This window comes from Hibiscus syriacus, unplaced genomic scaffold (genome assembly GCF_006381635.1).
Source record: "Hibiscus syriacus cultivar Baekdansim isolate YM2019G1 unplaced genomic scaffold, ASM638163v2 tig00110260_pilon, whole genome shotgun sequence".
In the NCBI taxonomy this organism is placed as follows: domain Eukaryota; kingdom Viridiplantae; phylum Streptophyta; class Magnoliopsida; order Malvales; family Malvaceae; genus Hibiscus; species Hibiscus syriacus.
The window spans coordinates 962,550-987,175 of NW_024062651.1; the positions used below are offsets into that span (position 1 = coordinate 962,550).

At 33.7% G+C, this 24,626-nt stretch overlaps 3 protein-coding genes across 3 annotated transcripts; 2 read left to right on the forward strand and 1 right to left on the reverse strand.

Moving 5' to 3' along the window:
* The first annotated feature begins 874 nt into the window (after positions 1-874).
* LOC120115283 lies at positions 875-6,853 on the forward strand. Its single transcript, XM_039136025.1, has 9 exons — positions 875-978; positions 1,559-1,640; positions 1,731-2,580; positions 3,407-3,525; positions 4,598-5,494; positions 5,571-5,865; positions 5,951-6,116; positions 6,339-6,447; positions 6,528-6,853. The coding sequence occupies exons 3-9, from the start codon at positions 1,771-1,773 to the stop codon at positions 6,643-6,645; spliced, it is 2,514 nt and encodes an 837-aa protein (XP_038991956.1). The 5' UTR covers positions 875-978; positions 1,559-1,640; positions 1,731-1,770; the 3' UTR covers positions 6,646-6,853.
* Positions 6,854-8,369: 1,516 nt separating this feature from the next.
* LOC120115254 (putative F-box protein PP2-B8) lies at positions 8,370-12,081 on the reverse strand. The gene is made up of 3 exons (XM_039136007.1): positions 12,062-12,081; positions 8,653-8,870; positions 8,370-8,605 (listed from the first exon to the last, which is right to left on the reverse strand). The coding sequence occupies exons 1-3, from the start codon at positions 12,079-12,081 to the stop codon at positions 8,370-8,372; spliced, it is 474 nt and encodes a 157-aa protein (XP_038991938.1).
* A 4,336-nt stretch (positions 12,082-16,417) lies between these two features.
* On the forward strand, positions 16,418-24,521 carry LOC120115284 (protein saal1-like). The gene is given in 10 exon segments (XM_039136026.1): positions 16,418-16,591; positions 16,735-17,055; positions 17,304-17,373; positions 17,498-17,633; positions 21,748-21,874; positions 22,359-22,515; positions 23,254-23,384; positions 23,786-23,870; positions 23,978-24,249; positions 24,387-24,521. Coding segments are annotated over 10 exon segments (1,545 nt in total). The 5' UTR covers positions 16,418-16,480.
* The last annotated feature ends 105 nt before the right edge of the window (positions 24,522-24,626 follow it).

Sequence of the window (24,626 nt, forward strand, 5' to 3'; positions counted from 1 at the left end):
ATTGGTTTTGCTTTTGAGGTTAAAGCGTAGATATAACATATTGATGGAAATAAATAATTTACAAAAAATATATTCAAATGATCAAATTGAGTAAAATATAAAATTAAAAGATTAAATTGAAAAAAATGTATTCTACAATAATTTAGAAGCATGTGATTCAAATTTAATAAAAAATAAACTAAAATATAAAAAAAACGTAGACCAAATTGTAAAACTTACATGGTTTTCAGGTTCAATGATATTTTTTTTATTTTTAAACTTAAAATAAGTATTTGTCTTTACATTGTTTTTGTCTCTTTTAGCTCTTAAATTTATATTTTTTTACTAAATTAAATCAATTGATAAAAATTACTATAATTTAGGCTATTATTGTTTTTTTTGAATTTTTAGTAATTTAAATATATAGTTTTTCAAATTAATTTACTTTAACTCAATATAAGGAATTTGAAAGAAAAATGAAAAAAGATTTAAGAATTAAAATGATCTTTTAAGAAAATAGAATTGGTGGCCTAATTTTAATTGAGGGGAAATCTCCAACTTGCTTAGAAGCTGATGTATTAATGCTCATCTCCCACTTCCCCTATTACCTACCACAAACCATTCTGAATCTCATTTTCTTGGTAAACATTTTGCACCTTATTGCAGCAGCCAACAAAACAAGGGTCAAAATCCTTCTCTGATCGGGTGTTGAGCCCTGACTTGAAGGCGTTAGTGTTACGACAACCCCCCCCCCCCCAACTCAAACCGTAAAAAGTTGAAAACAATAAAGAGAAATAAATAAATAAAATAAAATAAAAATGACGTGTCCCCACCTCTTTTGCCTTTATTATTCATAAGATCTCTTCTTCCCACTGTCTTCTATTTCTCTTACTGACTTCTTCCTCTTCACATTTTCTCCTCTCTCTCTCTCTGTCTCACTCTCTCATGCGTTAGGTTTCGTTTCCTTTACTTAGAAATCAAATAGTTGAAGCTTCTTTGGTACGTTTTCATTTCTTTCCTTCTATTCGTTTCTCTTTAAACGATTAATTTTTATTGTGCTTTGTTGTCCATTCGATGCTCTTTTCTTTTGAATGTGGGTTTGGTAATGTTGGGGACCTTTCTCTCGTTTGATTACTGAGAAATGTGAGGAGAAGAAAAGAACATTAAATTTTAATTTATAAGAATTTATACATGGTTATTTCATTATTTTCTTCAGATTTTTGGATTTTTTTGCGAGAGATGGTAGAAATTGAGATTTGGATTATTATTTTTGTCCTTCCATATTTTATCGGCAGCCAAACAAGGGAATAATTCTGTTAAATCAATTTGGTGTATAGCTGTTTTCAATTATGTTTGGTGGAAGTTTTTAATAGCTCCCAGATTTGTTTTTACTTCTAAATTTCTTCCTCATTTTGTCTTATGAAAATCAAGACCTTGAGGAAATTAAATTTCAAGTTTTACAATTTATTTACGAATACAAATTAGGAAAAACCGTAATTCTTTAGTCGTTTCTGCGGATTTTTGTGGATTGGAGATTTGATACTTGTTTTATTATCAACCCGTTTTGTTTGCTCTGAAGATTGATCGTGATGATGATGGTGATGGTGTTGGCTTTGCTAATGCTGATAAATGAGGATGATGACAAGATTTACTAGTTTGAGGTGCTGATCAATTTTTTTCGAAGGGGATTGCCTGCTATATAGTATTTTTTTTTTGGTGAATAAATGCTGTTTTTTGTGCATTTGAAGCAGATTGGTTGAAAGGGTTTGTTAGTTTAGATTTCGGATTGATATGGCTATTGCTGGTCTACACAATGTTTCTTTGCTTGAAAATTCTTTCCTAAGGGAGTCTCAGTCTCAGACATCAAGAAGGCGGGAAAATGGTAGCACCCAGGCATCCTCACTCCTGCAGATGTGGCGGGAGCTTGAGGATGATCATGTGGTGAGTCATGCTCAAGAGAGAGCTAATGAAAGAATGCTTCAACAGAGGAGTGAGGTCCTCACCGTGACTGATCTTTCTGATGGCCGACATAGTGAACATAGTGGTGTTACAGAGGATGTGAGTGTGAGTGAGAATGAGTTTGGGCAATGGTTACCAGATCGATTTGGGTCACAGAGAGGGAATGCAGATTCGAGAAATTTTAATTGTGAGCATTCATCTGATTTGGGTGATGTTGAAAGGGAAAGGGTAAGGCAAATTTTTCAGGAGTGGATGAACAGTGGTGGCAATGAATGTACATCTAGTGTTTCACATAGACACAACAATTCAAGGGCCCAGTGGCTTGGTGAAACTGAGCAGGAGAGAGTCAGAATTATAAGGGAGTGGGTGCAAATGAATAGCCAGCAGAGAGATGATTGTATGGACAGTAGGGAAGAACAAGTTGCTGATGCTGGTGGTCAAATTGAACGAGTTCTTGATGGATTGGTGGTTAATCATGTTGAAGGCCGAACCGAGCATTTGCATAGGGGCATTCAGAAATTATGTGGTCGACAGGCCCTGCTTGATATGCTTAAAAAGGCTGAGAGAGAAAGGCAAACAGAGCTTCAGGGGTTGTTGGAGCATCGGGCTGTATCAAATTTTGCCCATCGCAACCGAATTCAGGTAGATACATAAAATGTTGAGCCTTTTTTGTTGGTGGTCTGTGTCTTTAATTGTTCACAATTTTGCCCATGTTCTTCCAAGATTTCAAACAAAAGAAAAGTAAACTATATTTACCGCAGATGATAATTTGTTAGCTGTAGCCTTTATAGATTCTCATTGGTAATTTACATGTGTTTTTCTTGCTATGTGACTGTTGGCTGCCTCAGTTATACCAGTGGTTTAAAACTCAACTTTTAAGTTTGATACATGCTCTAAAAGCAGTATTAGATGTGTCATTATGGATTAGTATCTTTCTTGTTAAAATTCTTGAAATAATATTTGTGCTATTATGATGTGTAGAAAAATTCTGTATGCATAATACTAACCAGGACAGATGTTGAACGAAAAACAAGAATGCTATTACTTTGAACTAAGAGAATACTTCTGATTTTATGTCTAAGTACAACATGGTACATCACTGTCACAACTACTTGCCTCTTTATCTTCTTGTTGATATTGAGGTCACTGTTTTTAGCTTGTAGCTTGCTCTGGAAATTAGGCTAACTATCGACTGTTGTCATTATTTTTTTTTTGAGAAGAACTATTCACTGCTGCCAATGGCTGCTAAAAAAGGTTGTTAGAAATATTAAAAATGCTTATGTATCCTTTATATATGTTCCATTTTTTTGAAGGCACATGTAGTTTAGCTTAGCTTGGCATTTTTTATCTGGCATAAACTTCCTAGTTTTAATTTTTTTTGGTGTTCTACCATATTGATGTTTACATTTCTAAATGTGGACTCGTTTTACTTGCATTACTTATCTCCATTGTCTTCCTATTTTGGCAGTCTTTACTAAGAGGTAGATTCTTGAGAAATAACAGAATGGTTGAAGGTGACAGGTCTACCTCGGTTGCAGCCAGTGAATTAGGCTTATTAAGACAAAAACAGAATGTATCTGGTCTAAGGTACTTCGTTCTTTGCTTTATATAATATCAATGATTTCTTTTAAATATTCTACTAAGTTCATCTTATGCTATATTATGAGAGAATTCCCCTATTTTTTATTCGTGTCTTATGGAAGCATCTTTAATTATATGAAACTTAATTTGAGAAAACCTTTAAGCAAGGAGAACTGGATCCATTCTGAAAATTAAATCTTTAATTTAATCTGGATGTTTTCAATGAAAGCTTTAAAATAATGCCCCTTCCAATGATTTAACTCATATAACTCACCAAGATTCTGGCCTGCAGAAAAGGAACCTTTTCGTAACATTTTTGGAAATTAGTAATAATATCCATGAGAATGTAAAGGCTACATGGGCTTGTCTTTCCATTTCAGTCTGTTATTAAGGTTCTCGATGAAGAGTTTTAGGATCTTAAGAGATGACGCTATAGTATGGTTCTTGATTCTGACCTGGAGATCATGGTTTCAACTTTCAAGTCACCACAGCCTGAAACACTTGTCCACTCCCTTAGACTGCAAATTTAGGCATTTTGGTTGGTTGGCTGGCCTGAATATAGGACCTTTTACACTCTTATTTTGTAATTGACTGTTTGACTTCAGGGTGTAGAAAGTATTAACCTGCTTCTTCTGGTTTGATCATTTAAGTATTGTTCTTTATAGATGAGTGAGGTCACCACATTTTACCTGTATTAGGGAGGACCCTTATAAATTATAAAATGGCAAGGTTGAATTGTACATTTCACTTTATTTAGGTGCTCTTGGCCAATCATTTTTTTTTTGATTGTTCAACTTAGTATTGACCTTCTAAATATTATCAGCGGTTGCTACTAATATGATCATGTTTTTCCAATGCAAGGTTAGGTTTGATAAACTATAAAATTTTGCCCGTCTCAACTCTTTTTTTCTCCTGAAATAGCTTAACTGTAGGATCTTTTGGACACTTGATTATTGGAAGTTCACAAAGGATACTCGGTTGAATTAGATAATAACTTTCAAATCTTTCCATTTTATTTATATGATGCCATTTTCATCTTTTGGTGGTAACATTTTCACAATCTGTGGCCATGTATCAGGGAAGGTTTTTTATCCCGACTGGATAATTTGGGTTCTGGTCCTGCAACCAGTAATCATTCAGACACATCTTCTAACACTGACAGTAATAATAATAGAAGTGAACAAAACCAAGTAAATAATACACATTCTGCCATAGATGGATTAAATGACCGATTTGAGTGTGAGAATGAGGAAACTGATAATCAAAGATCTTTGGTTCACACAACTGATTTAGAGGTTGAAGCTGAAGATGTAAGTTGTCAAGCAACTTCTGCTCGTGTAGAAGAGTGGCAGGAACAAATTTCTGAGAGTGTGGTTAGTAACCGGCAGTGGTCTGCCAGTGCTGAGCCTATTGAAAGCAGATGTGATATTGGACAAGTCTTGGATGGGGACAGGCAACAAGATCTGGCTAATGTGTCCAGTGAAACTTTACCGAATGAAGCTGGAGAACAAAGTAGTCTACAAGAATCTGGTGAAGCATCTTACGAACATTCTCCCCATGATGGTGAGAGAGGTCGGACCTATGGGTTAATGAATGTTGTAGAAAATGTAGAAACAATTCTGGTTGAGTATATTGATGGCCAAGAGCCTGCTTCTCAAGGTGAACAATGGCAGGAAGAGGATCAGGAAAATGAGGATGCAGACTGGCAGGAAGCAAATGTGGAGTATAATGAGGTGATGGATGGTGGTAATGAAGAAGCCTTTGACTTGCATCATGAGGACGGTGAGAGTGAAAATAGAGATTATGATCACATGCAAGAAGCTCTTGACACGCAGCATGAGGATGCTGGCTTACATGACACAAGACAGAATTGGTTTGAAGTGTCTTACAGTCAACAACCTGCTACGATTGGGAGAACGGACTTTCCTGATGATGATAATGTACACAATACGGAACTGAGGGAACTGTTAAGCAGGTGTGAATTATATGACTGGATTTATGTATGCATCTCCCTGATTCTGTATTCTTCTGAGTTATTTTTAATATTGTAGGAGAAGTGTGTATACCCTTCTTCGTAGTGGTTTTCGTGAGAGTCTTGACCAATTGATACAATCATATGTGGAAAGGCAAAATCAAGGTTCTATGGACTGGGACCTGAATGAAGCAGTCCCTACTCCTGAATCTCTTGAACAAGATATAGAACTGGAAAGCAGGAATCAAAATGAGAGTCAGAGTCCTCCAGCCACTGTTCTTTCGTACAGGATGCAATCAACGCAGCCACTCTGGGACCAGGATTCACACCACTTTAATTGGCAGCCACATGATGTAGACCAGCGCTTTGGCATTGTATGTCCAACTCTTCTTCGAGCCTAATCAGTTCTAGTACTAATCCTTTGGTCTTAATGGAGTTTGTGGTTCTAATTTGGTGCAGGAGTGGGAGATAATCAATGAATTAAGGGTTGACATGGCAAGATTGCAGCAAAGAATGAATAACATGCAAAGGATGCTGGAGGCCTGCATGGATATGCAACTTGAGTTGCAGCGGTCAATTAGACAAGAAGTTTCTGCTGCCCTGAACTGGTCATCTGGCTCGCAAGGTTTGTTTCTTCTTTCCTCATATACTTTCTCACTTGTGGACCTGACCGGCCCTGCATGATACTGCCATAATCCTCAATATCAAATATTGTTTATTGAATCGACACTTTCAACAGGAAGAAGTTACAACAAATCACTGGTTGTTGATGTTCTAACAATATATTCGTCTTTGTTCCGTAAACGAGGCTTTTTTCTCATTCTGGACTTGCTTTATTCTACTGCAGTCATGATCGATGATGACTTGCCCAAGGATGCATGTTCTAACTGGGATAACGTCCGGAAAGGAATCTGCTGTATATGCCGTGAAGGCAATATCGATTCATTACTATACAGGTAGATCTCTTAAAAGTTTCATCCATCAATTTCATATAGATTTTTTAGGCCTTCAACATTTTTACATCATATAATCATAGATGCGGACACATGTGCACGTGCTCGAAATGCGCCAACGAGTTGGTTCAAGGCGGAGGGAAGTGTCCGATGTGTCGTGCACCAGTAGTTGAGGTCATCCGTGCTTACTCAATCCTTTGAATAGTAAAAGAAATCTGGATTAACAATTATAGACATTTGCTCCTGGATCGACTCCATCACCAGGTATATCCTTTATTTGTTCTCTTCACCCCCTATTCTTGAATTTCGGTGATTTGATGATGTACATAAACTCAATGTATGATCGAAACAAAGCATGTGATCGTTAATTCAATTCTACAAGTAATCAAAATAAAAGCTTTGAGTGTAAGATTGTTAATTTGATATACATCTCGAGGTGAATATTGAAAATATGGCCACTTTTTATTGTGATGCTCTCAAATCATTTCAAATTATATTAAATATAAAATGAGGGAGGTGATTTTTTTTTATATAAATATGGGTGATTAGAAGGGTAATATCTATTTAAAAATATTTTCAATAATTTGAAAATAAATACTCAAATATTATCTTATTGAAAAAATAATTTCGAATGAAATATATTGTGTTCTAGTCTTTTTTAATGTATCATCCTCTTAATCGAATTTTAAATTTATATTATCTTCGTACAAGATAATTGACTTTTTTTTCTTGAAAGTAAACCACTCATCTTATGAATATAATGGGTCAATAATATCAACCAAATACATTCTGAGCTTCCCTCATGCACTACAATTGTTTATGCAAGCTTTGAAGCGATAGTGGTTAATGTTTGTTTTGTTGAATGCCATAACATAGTTGTATCACTCGTACCTGCTGGTAGCGGAACATAAGCATAAAACACTGGTAATATTTAATATTTAGTTGGAATGGTCCGATCCGAATATATAATGTTATATTATAACTGAAATAATTATTTTATTGTATACGTATTTTTTTCTTTTTAATACATCAATGAAAGCACAATTAAAATAAATCATTCATGAGAATAGACATACATTCTAAGCCAAACAAGTACTGACGAACACGTAAGCATTATCGATATTTCCTAAAATGTTTTCATAAATCAAGTCAAAACCCAAAGTTTATAGCACCGGATTATTATTAGTTATCACGAATGATTCTATGCTAAATTTCAACTCAATCAAGTTCTCAATCAGCGCCAATTGCTAAAATATTTATTGTTAGGGACTAAATTATAAAATAAAATAAGTTTTTTACCTACTTGAAAAGTCAAATTAGATACTTTCTAGTTGAAATTAAATACATTTTAAAGTCACATGCCAAATTTCAGGTAATTCTGAACTAAAACAATCATTTAAATTTAAGATCATAAGTGATGATGTCGTGAGATAGGTAGATACCTGTTGTAATATGTTCCTCTCAATTCCTGTTAACTCTCATTTTAAAGATATATATACTCCTTTTATTTAGTAATAATTTTTTCTCAAATGTTCTATCTATATATATATACTCTTTTAATTTAGTAAGAAAATTTTCTCATTATTTTATTTTAGTAATTCTTTATGAAATTTTTACAATATTCGACGAGTATTGTTGAACACTACTAATAATGAGCATCATTAATTTAATTTATAAAAATTTAAAATTCTAAAGGACTTAATGTATAATTATTAACAAAAGCGCTAATGTGACAGTTAATAGAATTGGTATAATTATACATTTGGTCACTGTTACTTATGTATTCTATCAATTTAATCCTAATTTTAATAAATTTAAATTTTTTATAAATCTTTGGATGTGCTCGAAAGTAAAGCCATTATTGCATGATTGCGATACACATAATAACACTCGTTATGTTTGCAATAGTAATAAACGAAATGCAACTAAAACCACGACCGTGACCGCAAATTAATTTTATGCTTATGAGTCCTTGTCCGAAATAGAATAGGCGTGATGGTCCTGACCTCGATCCCTTGGATAATGAGACCACGCTTCCAGATAGGGCCCTCATCCTCCAAAGCTCTCATTTCCAAATCCACATCGTCAAGGCATCCCTCATTGAAGAACTCCACCTCTAACCACTCGTCTATTCTGGCATTTGGGAGCCGATCATCATCGCTAGGGTAAGTAGTTGGTATGTTTTAATCTGTCAATCCTGTAGTTTCTGTCCTCTTTCTGGGTCCAAATAAGCAGCCGTCTTACTACATTGACCGCCAACAAATCCAACACTAAGCTGTACAGTATAGAGTTTGAATCCGTAAGCGTCATGCACTTCGTAAACAAGGTAAGCCTTGTACAACATCAATGGTGAAAGCATGGAAATATTAATCTTCCCACGGATTTCAAACCAAGAAATACTCAGAAGCACCGGTATCTCTTTGAACCTATTTTAACATCAAAATATTTTACATGGGAAGGAGGAGAGTGATACATGGATTCAGGTATAGAAACCCATGTCCAATAACATGGGATGGCACTCCATACGATGAGGAGCTCCCTAAGTGACACTATGTAACATCTCTTCCCGCTTGATCTTCGCAGTGACAAACTCTGTTTCATCCAAACTAGCAATATTAATACTAAGTTACATGGAAAGATTCATTTAAAAAAAAATCATTTTAAAATAATCAATGTGAAATTTGAATTAAAACGAAATAATCGAATTAAAAATAATTATAACTTTATTTAAAAAAATGAAATTTTGAATTAATGTGAAATTTGGGAGTCGTCATCGACCTTTTAGTTAGGTCAAATACCTAAAAATGTCATTTAAAACAACTTAAAAAAAATTATTTTAAAGACAAAAATTGGCTTGCGTTTACCAAAGATTCATTTTTAATAGTTCGGGAGTCGATTACGTGTGGGGAAGGGTGAGCACCCCCACAACGCCTAAAATTGATACCTAATACCTTATACGCCGTCTTAACAATGAAACTTGCATATTTGAGTAAAAATTAAAGTGCGGCTCTTTTTATCAAAATTAATCAAGTTCACTTTTCATTTGATTGTCGTCGAATCACACCACCTCAAACAAGTTGTGCTTTTCACGCCCATTCTACAACCAATGTTCATGAAAATATATACGAGTAAGCAAATAAAAATATCAGTCTCAAGTATAATGGATATGAAAATATTTATGGAGTGGTATTTGATAACTTAAGGTAAATAAATAAATGCAAAGAAAAAAGCAAAAAGAATAAAAATAAAACGAAATGACATAAAACATGTTAAATGCATATATAACTAATTCAAATTATTCCCAAAAAAATAACTGAAATATACAAGCTATCTTTAAGGCCTAATATATGCACGCAAACATATATAATCCACAGTGTGAACATGCATAAATAGGGAAGATTAAAAAATATCAAAACAAATAAATTACAACAAGCAATCAAATTAATCGACGCCTAAATTAAGGGATCAATTAATTAAAAGGGGAAAACGAAATCATAAGCAGATTTAAAGATCAAATATAAATACCATGAAATGAAATCGGGACCAAATTAAATGAAATCAACAATTTCATGCTTAAAACAAACTAAACAGAACTGATATGGTAACTTTGCAAATAAATAAACTTAATTAAGGACGAAATTGGAATAGAAGTAAATAAAGCACAACAATCAAAACAAATATGGAAATCTTACACAACAAAAGTAGGACTAAAATAGAATACATAAAAATTACGAGGGAACAAACGTACTATTAACCCGAACACCAATATCAACATGATAGTGACTAAAATGCATGCAACATAAAAGTTGAAGTTCAAAATAAGAAACATGAAATTTGCATTGAGTGACTGAAATGAAGGGATACAAACATTGAGTGGCCCCTGGTGCGATTATCCCACGAGCTACAATATAGATCCCTCCCTTTTAAAATGATATAGTTTTTAGGGTTGTATATATTCTTCTTTTATGGGTTATGAAACCCTCCCCTTCAAAATTGGGGTATGACCCCTGGTGTATTATCACATGCGCTAAAATACATAATCCTTCCCCTTCAAAATTTTTTCCCTTAAATTGGAGTGTGACAATTCTCCCCTCCTTAAAAGAATTTCATCCTCGAAATTCACTCAAGTCACAGTAATGCAGAAATAAAGCTTCAATCAGTTCTTCCATATCTTCAAGTAGCTTTTACAGAAGTATGTGTCCTCTATTAATCCTTAACCAGCTGAGTATACATTCTTGTCAAAACTCTCCCTCATGCCAATAAAAGAATCAGAACGAAATTATCCTTGTGGAATTAATTCAACATTGGTTACGAGGTTAGGTTCATAGAGTGATAACATATCCTAATTTCATTTTGTTATCAGGTTCAAAATTTCTCGAATGAGTATCTCTCACATGACTCGTGAGGCACTTTTCAGAATTTGGACAAACATTACTGGTATTCCCTTATGCATAGGTCGAGCCTTAACATATAGAAAACTTAGGTTAGCTCGTTACAAAGAGGGAATCGGCATTGGAGTTCCTGCTTGAGAAGTACAGTTATATTCTAGGGGCATGTACTGACCAGACATCTTTTAACTATTGACCGACCGGTCTATCTAAAAAAAATTCAACTCAACCTAAGCTCTGATGCCACTAAATGAAATCCCACAGACTGATGCGGGTGGCCCGATTCGATCTAGAGTGTCACATTAGGGCCACCTGAGTGACTCACCGTAAAATCCTGAAAAAATTAATTTTTTTTATTAAAACATATAAAATCATAAAATAATTTATAAATACAAAAGTAAAATTTATCAATATTCAGAAATAAAACAGAATTCAGACTCGTATATAAAATACAATACAACCTACATGCCCCCTGATCACATGCACCGTACTCTGCAAGTAACGCCAACGGAACTTCTTTACTGAGGTCGATAGTTGCACTGGTTCAATCCTTTTAACCTGAAAATGTGAGTAACTGATTGAGCTTTGGGAAGCTCAGTAATACAAAACTACCAAAAGATGCTGAAGAACATGCAGATAATAGGCAAGCATTAAAACTTCCTTATCGATCCAAGCGTCTAGAGGTTTTCGGAATGAGTTGAGGTTCCATGGATATTTCAGGTTGTAAAAGACATTAAATTTTTCGTTTAGAGTAAACGTTCGGAGGACTAGGTTCAGGAGATCAGAACAGGGTGTCTAGTGTGTTCCCACAAATCCAGTGAAAATATACATATCTTTTTAAAACAATAACAATTTAAAACTTATTTTTAAAAACCATAATAAAACTATCCAGCAGAACGCCATATGCATTTCCCCAAAACTGCATCTATAAGGACTTACCCTAGGCCCAAAAGAGCGTATGAGCCAATCTAAGGGAGCACCTTAGGTCCATAAGGTCTTACCCTAGCCGAAGCATAGGTGCCCACCTGAGGGGAGTGCTATCAGGTCCATAAGGTCTTACCCAAAAGAACATAGTAGTGCTGTCATTCCTAAGGGAGTGCCTTAGGGTCCATAAGGTCTTACCACTAGGCCCATTAGGCTTAGGAGCCCACCCAAGAGTCGCCTTAGGTTCATAAGGAATTACCAGTCGGTGTTAAACCTATACAAGGAATTATGAACAGCGACTGAACCTTCCAGTGTCTTCAGTCATGTCTTACCAGAGTCCAGAGTACCTTGTATAAAAATAATTTCAGTCAGTAAAATAGAGAAATTAGTAATCTGAGCAGAGATCAGAATAGAAATCAGAGTTCAGAGAAGAAATCAGAGGTCAGATTGTATTCCAAATAACAGAGTCATACTTTTAAAATCAGAGAAAACATTTATGATGATCAGGGGACACATTAGAGGTTCCAGATATTATTCGGAGGTTATTGGTATTTTTCAGATAGAGAGTCATGAAACTTCTGTAAACTGATTAAATTTAGAAACAAGATCCCTATAAAAGAGTTTGATGGTTGACAGATTCATCAGTTATTCGGAACTTGATTTATCACAATCATAGTATTCAGATATTTTTTGAAGTCACTATGTAATCAAAAAGGGTATTCAGAATCATTTGCATCAGAATTACTCGTGTTTTCAGATATGACAAGAGTAATTTCATTATCCAGAAAATTATAGGCATTTTTGGGCATTAGGTTCTTGGAGAATTCTTAGTGATTTCAGGATATTTACAATTTATGTCGACTATCAGAATATCAAGTTAACTCGAACTATACAACTCCCATAAATGATACCTGACAACCGATCAAATCGTTGCACTTCTAGAGTATTCAATTTTAATATATACAATTATTGTCGAATTGATCATCAGTGTTCCAGACTTATCCAAATTATTCACTTAATTCAGGGATATCATGGTACTTAATTCAATTAGTATTCAAGTTATCCCGGTCACTTAGGAATTTCTTGAGTAATTCAGTCATTTTCGTAAATTCGATTACATACATTACTTCCATTCCGTTTAACTTGGTCATATAATATATGAGGTTAATTTGTTCATTTCAGAGCTGAGGGTAATTAATTATTCCAGAGCTGAGGGTAATTAATTATTCCAGAGCTTGGACGTGCTTCAAATCATATTACACTTCAGGGGCATTCTAATTAAATCAGGAATTTACTTGGTAATTCCAAGATTCATGTGGATCATAATTTAAGTTCTCAAGTCGTCTTCATTATCATATTCATCCATAGTCCTTTTTACTCTTTAAGGGTATTATCTTCATTTTATTTAATTTTGTCAGTGACATTACTTCTGATAACTTAGGCTTGAAAGTATTCTAGTTCCTTTAGAGTTCAGAGTACGTTTCTCATTTGCTCACTAGAGGTTAATTTCACCACTAGGGGAAGTCTTGGTCCTTTTTCAGTATAAGGGCATTTTTGTAATTTTATCTCATAGTGTTATTTTTTGGTAAATTTCCTTCCAAATATTTCCAACATTTAACCTTTAACGAGATTAATCAAAATTTGCGCGTTCTGAGATTTATTGATTTACTGATTGAATCTTTGAATTGAGATTTGTTACTGATCGGTCTACCAATTTCTTTTACGAGTCGTCTAAGTCCTATACAATGCTCCATCTTTAATCCAATTTCCATATGAGTCCATAGATATTTAATTACCCTAGCGGACCAATCATTTCCATACATGCATTTACCATTTTATTAGTAAGTTCCGAAAAACATACAAAATATAGTAAAGTATTACCTCAGTTTTCGTGTTCGATCGACCATTTAAACTCTATTCGATTGCCCTCGAACTTGAATTCAACGTTCAATAATTCCTCAGATACATAGCAATCGAATTTACGTTAGAAACTGAACTTAATTGAGAAACCAATTTGAATCCGAAGATAAATCACTGAAAAATGGCTTACTGGTGCGAATTTGGCAAAACATACTTCATATTCGAACTCAAGACGTCGAAAAACATAAAATATGTCATTTTTTGAAAAAGTTAACTTTTTCAGTCAAAGTCAATAGGTTGACTCAGACGGGTTGACTCGGTGACTGAACCAGACTAGGCGGGTCGGGCAGGCGGGTCGACCTGGTTCTGGAAAATTCCTTGGACCAAAAACAAGCCCAACACGCGGGTGGCGGCGCGTGCGGCAGCGATAGAGGTCGGGGCGATCGACCGATTTCTCCCTGTTCAACAATTACAACCAAAAATCAACCTGAAACCCCATCAAAATACCAAAATTCAATTGAAACTTACCCAACGCCGGTGACGGAGAGAAATCGACGGCATTGACGTGACCCACCGGTAGGGTTTTCAGTAAAACCGATCGGGGAACACGGTGCTGGAGTTGATGAGGTGGAACGACCACCAGATCTACCATAATTCGTGAAATTCGTGACGGCAACGAAGATTGTCGACGGGGCTTTACAACTTCGATTGGTGCCTGTTGACGCCGATTTACGCTGCAGGGGTCTTTGGTTTAAGGTCACCGGTCGTTGGTGGTTCGAATGGGGTGGCAATGCACCTAATGATAGTCAGACGACGATGACTTGGGAGCACGACAAGTCTTCGATTGGGGGAAATTTTAGGGATTTATGTTATGAAATTAGGGATTTTGGGGTTTTATCGATCGGGGGTAAGCTTATTTTTCACTGGTATAAAAAATGGTAAAATCTGGGTTTAAGACCCTAAACTTCCCATAAGTTTCAAAACCAAGCTATAACTTACTAAAATTTACAATTTGGCCCCTGACTTTTTCCTTTGTTATTACCTTAATTTGATTCTTATGATTATTAAATTTTTGTCCCTAAATTGGGGTATGACATTAATCCTCCAATTGAATGATGTCACATGTCATGCCACGTAGTGATAAGCATTCGATCGAGCCAAGTCAAAAAAATTGAGTTATTCAAGTTGACGACTCCTATTTTATAACTCGGAGTCGACTTAAAATTTTTTCAAGTCGAGTCAAATTTTTGAGTTTCTGTTTAAATTTAATTATAAAAATTTATAATATTATGATATTATATGATTCCAATTTAAATGATCTTTTATAACCATATACAATACATGTATATTTCTTCATATTTTTTTCGTATGTGATATACATTTATGATACAAAGTCGAGAGACTCAACTCAAACTTGAAAATCAATCCACTAATTACTAAATTTTTTGAGTTATTTGAGTTGTATTTTGCAACTCGGTTTGAACTTGAAATTTTTTCGAGTTGAGTCGGGTTTATGAAAGTTAATATTCCGACCGAATGGTGACATGCGGCATTAGGGGTGAGCGAAATTCGACTCTTGACTCTTGAAAACTTGACTCGAGTTAACTTTGAGTTGTAATTTCATAAACCCCACTCAACTCGAAAAATTTTCAAGTTTAAACCGAGTTGTAAAATACATCTCGAATAACTCGAAATTTTTAGTAATTAGTGGATTGATTTTCAGGTTTGAGTTGAGTCTCTCGATTTTGTATCATAAATGTATATCACATATGAAAATATATGAAGAAATACACATCTATTGTATATGACTATAAAAGATCATTTAAATTGGAATCAAACAATATCATATTATTATAAATATTTATAATTAAATTTAAACAAAAACTCGAAAATTTGACTCGACTCGATTCGAAAAAATTCTAAGTCAACTCCGAGTTGTAAAATATGATTAAATTTATTTTAATTTATTAAAAGTATGACTAAATTGAGAGAATATGTAAATAACAAGGACCGAACGTATGATTATATCAAAATACTTAACTGTTGTTAACGGCAGTTAACTCGTGGTGACACATCTTAACTAAATAAAAAACGAATGTGACAATATCTTATGTTTTTTTGAAATCAATAATAAAAAATGAACAAAACATAAACGTAAATGATTTTCCATGTAGTTAACCCTATTATAAATCACTCAAAAGTTCCTTCTAAGCCTATTTTTACTTCATCACAAAATATATGAAAAATAATATTATTCGCAAAAAACTAAATCCAATTTGATGAAACGTGAGACATAAATTTACATACAGATTGAAATCTCATTTCTTGTTAATTGAATTGCTTACATTTGTTCTTGTTTTATCCCAACACATTTTATGCTTTCAAAAATTAAAATCAAAATGATTCGAAGAATAAATTTATTTTAATTTATTAACATTATGACTAAATTAATAGAATATATAAATTAATAGTGACTAAATGTGTAAGATTTGAATCCCTGACCTTGATTAAGAGATCTAGTGTCTCATCTTATTAAACCAAATAGTTATTGGTGTAGTACATAAGTTATAATTTTTTTTAACATTAGGACCAATGGTGTAGTCTATTTAGTTTTTACCTGCTTTATTTATCTGGTTTATTAGAAAAAGCGTAAATTGCTTAATTAGGAACTCAACTTTCTTGTTACTCCTATTTCGGTCACTCAGGTCGTCAGGTTGAGTGATGAATTAAGTAATTTACCCTTAAAAAAATGCATTTTTCACGAAAGGGAGGAGAATTCAGTAACCAATAAAAAGAACAAAAGAGAGGGAAATCAAAGTATCAAACACTATAAACATTGTGTTTTCTCAAAAGAGCCAAAGCAAATGGCGGCATCAAATTCTGCTCCAACGAGAGAAGAAGAAGAAGAAGAACAAAACCAACTCGAAAAAGACCGTTTTGTCCCTTCGCATCACCCTTCCGCACCGCCGGATGAGGTTGCTAATCAACAGCTATGATTTCACTTCGCTCATCGTTTTTTGTGTTCTAAAATTTGAATTAGATTATTTTTTTTATTTAATTTAATTTTGAAAATATGCCTGTAATTTTGAAGCTAAGATTCCCCCCCCTTTTTTTGTAGTTATTTGATATTTCCACAACAGTTGATCCGAGTTACGTAATTTCATTGATAAGGAAACTTCTTCCAGTTGAACCGAGAAGCGGTGGTAATACTGAAATCCGGGGATCAAATTGTATTGATGAAGTTGTAAATTTGTCAAACGATAGTTGTAAAAGCAGGGAGGTTGTTGATGATTCTACTAAATCTGATTTTCGAGGGGAAGGCGATGGGGATATGCGCGAAGGGGGAACTGCTCATTTATCAGCAGGGGAAGAGGTTTGGGAGGAGTGCGGTTGTGTTCTGTGGGATCTTGCTGCAAACCAAACTAATGCCGAGCTCATGGTAATATTAATATGCCTTTATTGCTTTATAAGTGAAAGTAATCGTAAACATTATTTAATTGTTGATGATTTCTGGAGATTAGTCATGTAAAAGTGAAGTATAAAGATTAGGTGGCTGAAAACCATAGATTAGGAACAGATGATTTACTAAAAATAATAGGGGAACATGTTGTTCGACTGCAATGCAGTAGTTTTTAGTTTTATTCATTGTATTGTATGCCATGGGCTCACTCAGTGATATCTATGCAGGTGCAAAACTTTGTACTTGATGTTCTTTTAGCAAACCTTATGGTTACCCAATCTGTTCGTGTAACTGTAGGTTACAAATTCTCTCCTTTTTTAATTTCCTATTGTGATTATCTAGTCAGTTACTCGGTGGTTCTTAGAGACTTTGATGTATCGTGCTTGAGATTTATTATACATCCTTCTTTCTTTGTATCAAGAGATTTGTCTTGGAATCCTGGGAAATTTAGCTTGCCATGAAATTCCCATGAAGCATGTAGTTTCTACAAATGGATTAATTTCTGTGATAGTAAATCAGTTATTAGATGACGCCCAATGTCTATGTGAAGCATTCTGGTAAATATCTTGTTAATCATATATTATGTTTACATAATGAACATTAGAATTTGTTGTGTTTGCTATGCTGTCCAGACCTTTGTGCCTATGTTTTATAGATTCTGGAGGCCATGATTATTAACACTGTTGTTATGGCGCTCTTTGTTTATATAACTAATTAACTATATGCTCAGTCACGAGAATTTACGTTGGAAGACATTAAAATTTACTCTTCCACATATTCAAATTTCCCTTTTCTGGTCATTTTTCTCTGTAAAGTAATTAGCATATTTGAAGATACTCATTTTTTTCATTTGAATATTATTTATATTATTTTTATTTTTATTATTATTATTATTATAATAATAATAATAATAATAATAATTATATTATTATTATTAAATAATTTTATTTACTATTACAGACCCAACCCAAATACAGAGGCCCAGATTCGGTGGCCCAATAATAACCCTAAATGATTAGGGTTTGTATCATCTCTGTCCTAGCCGCCAACAACAACAGTCGTTGGATCTGACCTTGATCCAACGGTCCCCATATGCTCCAGCAAACAAACCCTAGGGTATCATAACCCTAGGGCCACGCGGCCGCCGCCACCGTTACCACCACCTCCACGTCGCTCCACCGTTGCCACGACGCCAAACGAAGGATACAGAAGATGCTGCCAGCCTCACACGCGTCGCCATTTTTTGATGAGTCACCACAAGTTCAGTGACTCACCGAAAACACCCATTTGTGACAGGTCCGAGGAATGTCTCGACAAGGTTATAAAAACCTCGACGAACCTACAAAATAGAGGAGACACAAAGCAAGAACGAGAGAAGACAGCAAAAAAAAGAGATAGAAGAGCATCTAAACCAACGATCCCAGATAACATCAAAACGAAGAACAAAAGGAGAAGAAGTCGAGAGCCTTACCACCAGCTTTAGAATCTTCAAAAGCCGCCGGAGATCCAGAGTTAACCGAAGGTAATCACTTCGGTTTATTTAGATCTAGGGTAAAATAGAGGGTTTTAGAAAAAAAGAATGCTAGATTTGGGTTAAAGGTTTAAAAGCGAATTGTTTGGGTTAATTTGTAATTTCGGCCACCGGAGACGGTGGCCGGCGGCAGCGGGCGATGGCGGTGTATGACGGCAGCGGGCGATGACGGCCGGTCGAAGACCGGTTTCCACCCGGTGAAGGAATTTAGAGAGGGAACAGAGAGAGTTCTCATCTCTCTCAAATAGAGAGAGAATGAGAAATGAGAAATGAACAAGAATGGCCTTAAGGTCGATTGGAATAGGGTTTAAATACCCTCACCAAAACGACGTAGTTTTGGTGACGTCGTTTTGGTGAGGACTTCTAGGTAATTTCACATATGGTTAAATACGCCCCGTAATGTCTGTAATTTTGTAAATTTACATTTTAGTCACTTAAATCAAACTTCGAACCTTTTAATTCGGACTCTTAATTTTATTTTATTATATTATAATCCCTACTATATTTATTAAATATTTAGGATAATACCAGATTTAGTCCTTTTAATTTTAAATATTTATATTTTAATTACCAGTTAATAATTAAAGCTAAATTATACTATATGTACCTATATTATATAATATTTCAAGTTATGTCTATTAACTTTAATATTTTTATAATTTAATCATTAAAAGCATATTTCTGTTTATTTTAGTTTGGCATCTATATTTTATTTTATTTCCTTTTAGTCATTTATATATATATTTTAGAGTAAAATATGATAAAGATGGTATTTTTTTTAGACAGGTAATGATCATATTAACCTAGTTGTAGCATGATTTTGTTATATAATTTATCAATATGATTAATTTTATGTTTAGGTAGTGTTAATAATTTGTTTGATAAATTTATATAATATTTATATAGGGTATATAATTAAATTAATACTATTTGCACGTAGTTGTAGTTTGAATCATTGAATGATTCCAAAAACATGCATCCTAACTAAAACAATTCATTATTGTTTTCTATAAAGTACAATCTAAACTTATCTTGATGATATTATTATATTAAATCACCATGATCCCACTTGTATATAGAATATATAATTAAATCATTACTATTTGCACGTGATATTTATATTAAATCACTATGATCCCATTTTCTTTAATTTAACAAAATTTTCAAGAAAGATACCTATGTCTAGGTGTATCAATAAATTGTTTTTTTAGAATTTAGTATTTAAAATTTATTATATTAGTACATGTATACTATATTTTTAATTTCTCTTATTTTAATCATTATTTATTTACAATATTATTTTATCATTACTTTTATATTTTAATTATTGCTTTAATTATTATTTTATTATTATTTTTATCTTATTCATATATGTATCTATATATATATTTGTTTAAATAATAATATTTATTTATTTTTAATATCAAAGAAAAGGGCAGCCTTAAAGCAACTAGATGTCTTATTCTATTATTTTAAATAAATAAATATCTTACTTATAAATATCAGAAAACACATATTGTTTTATTTTATTAGAAAAAATTATTATTTTTAATATTTAAATATTAAAAAAGAGCAGTCTTAAAGTAATTGGATGTCCATTTTCTGATATTTTTAAATAAATATTTTACTTTTATTAATTATATATATTAACCTATTTTTTATTATTTTTTTATTAATATTTGTATTAAGAAAATAGCTGTCTTAAAGCACCTAGAAGCCCTTTTCTGATATTTCTAAATAAATATATTATTTAAAAATATAGATATTAATATATTATATTAATAAGTTTGAAATAACAGGATTATGAATTAAATATATTTTTGAATTTTTAAATTTCCAATAATAGGGACAATTTATAATTAATAAGTACCAATTTTGGGCATTGTGGGGGTGTTAATCCTTCCCCAAATGTAATCGACCACGAATCCCTTTTTATTATTAAAAAGAACGAATTTTTGGTTAAAACGCAGACCAATTTATCTTTTAACTGATGTTTTCTTAAAAATTATTTTAAAAGATAATTTTTAGGTATTCGACCTACCTGACCCAAAAAGCCGATGGCGACTCCCAAAACATTTTAAAACCATTTATTCACATCGCTTTTCCCGCCAAATAAAAAATTCGTACCCGGACGAAAACCGGTTACGACAATATTAAATGCCTCGAGAAGGAGACAAGAACATTTAAGTGTTTGTCTAAAATGAAAGTACCAAATCCTTCAGGCAGTATTGTCAGGGACTTAAGGCACACTCTAGGCACTAGAACCCAGATATTGCTTGCAAGATGCTGAAAAAGCATTTGCCTGATGGAAGTAAGCTGCAATATGTGTAGGTGTCTCTGTGTATATATGTAAAATAAGTTTAAAACATATAGTTATGGTAATAAACTATAAGTAATGGTCCAGTATATCTACAAGACATGCAAAAACTCTAATTTTAATTTGTTGGCCACTATGCATGATTTATGTTCCATGTCTGTTGTTGAGTACTCATATTGAGAATTATAGAGTTTGATGTTCTCTTTTTACTAGTAAGGGCATGATATGAAAAAAGTTAAAAGTAACCAAAATTAAAAAGAATTTCAGTCAGATGGGTTTTTTATGTCTATTGTCTAAAACAGAATGTGCCTAGGTACGCTGCATGATCAAATGTGCCTTACCCGGAAAGGTCTGAGGCACTCTCGTTGTTTGGCACTAAGGCACAACGCCTAGGTGCATGCCTTGACAACACTGCCTACAAGTACAAGCAGAATAAGAATTTTGGAGACTTAAGAATGTGTACAACTGAAAAATGGATGGTTGAAATGAATGGAAACTTCGATGCTTGTGAAACTGATTCATCAGGAACTAAATAATGCCTTTCAGATTTTAGATAAAGAAATAGATTTAATTATATGCCTTCTGAATTTCACCTTCTTGTGTGTTTGGGCCTTGATAGTATGGGTTCTTCTTATATGTTGCTTCCTTTCAGTTTTTGTATTATAGGTTTCCTGATTCCTGTCAAATTATTACTCCTGCCTGAATCCAGTTGACATCATGTAATATGTTCTTCAGTTGCTCATCTTAATCGCATGCATGTCTAGTTATTTAGCTATTACTGTTTTGGTTCTGTGCCTCGCTTATGGACCATACTCTGCGGCAGGCTGTTAAGTTATGGTCTCCAAGGTCCTGAATGCATAAAATGGGCAGAGGCATTGCAGCCTGAACACATTTTAAGCCGCATCCTATGGATCGTGGAAAATACATTAAATCCTCAGCTTATTGAAAAGGTGACGCCAACATCTACAATTTTTGTCTTATGCAGAGTTCCAGTAAATCTTTAGAACTTGCACATGTACAGGGGACATATCAATACCATTAATAATATGGCTGGTTTCAAAAAGCTGGTTTGAGAATTTGAAGAATTCTTTTCTGGAGCGACCATGAGTGATTAATGTATACGTTTTATAGTTTTCATTCAGTAAAGGGTGGATTTATCATATATGAGGATGTTAAAGTACATACTTGCTAGAGAATAGTTGGGTTTACTGTATGTTCATAAAAGAGAACATTGAATTTTTGGATATTTTGATTCTGTTGCTGCTTAATTTAGCACCTCGTGGAGTCATTAATAATGCCCTTATGGTTGACAACAAAGAGGATCAAGTTTGCTAAGCATATCTACTATTACACATTTATATACCATTTCCGGATTTTGTTACTTCTTTTTATGTTTTTTTTTGTGATGGAATCTAAAGAAGGCTGCTCTTACAGAGTATTGGACTATTATTATCAATGTTAGAAAGTCAGAAGGAAGTTGAGCATACTCTTCTCTCACGTTTGATGAAACTTGGTTTAGCTAGTTTACTGGTGAATCTTTTAGCTTTTGAGATGAGCAAACTGATGAATGACAGAATACCTGACAGGTACAATTCTATCTTATCTGCATCGAAAGGGATGAAATTTAGTTTGGAATAACACTTGTTTTTGGACTATTTACAAGTGCTTATTTCTGTTTTTTTCAACCATGTTTCATGTGTTTTTATAATTCAAGTTTTTAAAACTACACATCCAATTGAAAAGTTTTGGGGTGACTGATTTGATGAGCATATATTCTGCCCCCCCCCCCCCCCAAAAGCTGATCTTGCACTGGTTTGATTTCTACTGTCACAGAAGCCTTGGCAAAGAGCAGTTTTAACATGCTCACAGTCAAATTGACATATCTATAATGTTGTGGCTAGTAGTCAACAGAATAAACAAATTCCTAGATACCACACGGCCGAGATTTGCCAAAAACTTATTATGTGCTTGAAGTCTTCATTCTTCTAGTAATATGATTGAGCTGTAGAAAAAAAATTCCTCTAGTTTGGAATTTTGTTTGCTTGCGGCTTTATGATGGAATAGAAAATGTTATTGAATGTAAGGAAACATTGAATCTGAAATTATATGGTAGCAAACTTTCTTGTCTGATGGCTTCTTTTATTTTTATGTTTTGAGAAGTTGTCTGATGGCTTCAAATGCATTAAAATGGGATAGCAAATTTTCTTCTTCTTCGGATGTGATAGTTATATTTGATAACAAGTTGATTACCTACAAAAACTGTTTTTTATTTGTTAGATAATGGAATGCTTAATCCCTTGATATTTGGTTTTCTTTCAATATCAGGACCCTGTTCTTGATGTTATTCTTCGTGCACTTGAAGCCCTCTGTGTTATAGATGTATATTCACTGGAAATCTGCTCAAAAAAATAATTTTTCCAACTAGTCTGTGATTTGATTAAATTCCCTGATAAAGTTGAGGTAATTTGCAGCTCTTCTAGAACCGTAAAAACTGATTTATGATTTACATTTTGGACTTGTAAATTATTGTTTTTGTTGTTCACTCTTTCTGGGTGCTTGAAGATTAATTTCTTAAAATGCATCTGGGAATTAGAGTCAATATTCATTCCTGTTAATTTACACTGAATACAATAAAGACCTCTTGTTTGAGCATTGTGAAATAAACTGTAATGGAAAGCCTGCATCAGGTGAGCTATTTTGTATTATTGAATTTAACATTCTTACTTTTCCAAGTTTAAGGAATGTTAGTCTTTCTTCGTGGTGAAAGATTCTGTATCACGTGACTAACATCATTTGCTGGCTGGAATTTTACACATTAAGAATTCTTGGACGATAACACTCACTCTTAATTTTTCTTTCAGGTCTCCACCTCTTGTGTGACTGCCGAAGTTTTAATTGCAAATATTCTGTCTGATGTACCTGATCTAGCTTCAAACATATCACAGGGTATATTGTTCTTATTTTTTATTTACAGAAGCTTCTCTTTATCTATGAGTTATGAAAATAATCTGGAATTGTTAACAAATTTGTATTGACAACTTGGGGATACCCAGATTTCCCTTTCTTGCAAGGACTGTTCGATATTTTCCCATTTACTTCTGATGATTCCGAAGCACGATCTGCACTATGGAGCATTATTGCAAGGTTACTAGTTCGAGTTCGAGAGGATGAAATGAGTACTTCTAGTCTACATCAAATTGTATTTATTCTATTGAGCAATTCTGATGTGATAGAAGATGATCTTTTTGATCAACAATTTGATGAGAACAAGGATTTTGAGAGCTTGGCCACCTCTGGCAGAAAATCAGATGCCCGAACTCCAGCTGTATCCTTTGGTTTGACTTTCAAAAAACAAATCTGTTAATTCCATGAAAGAAACATCAGATAACTGGCAACTTATTGTTCTCAAGTATTATATTTATATTCTTGCAATATCATTTGTTCCCCTGACCTTTGCAACAGCTTAGAAGGATAATCTGCATACTAAACAAGTGGAATGCTTTAAGGGATTCTTTCGAGAAGGATATGATTGAGGAACACGTGACTGATGAAAAAATCTGTAGATTGTTGGGTATCTGTCACAAACACACTGTGTAAGCTCCCCATCCTTTCTGCAATTTTTTCTCGTATTAATGTTTCTCATAATGGTCCGATATTTTATCATGTATTTTGATATGCTGAGTTACCATGCTTGAGTAGTCT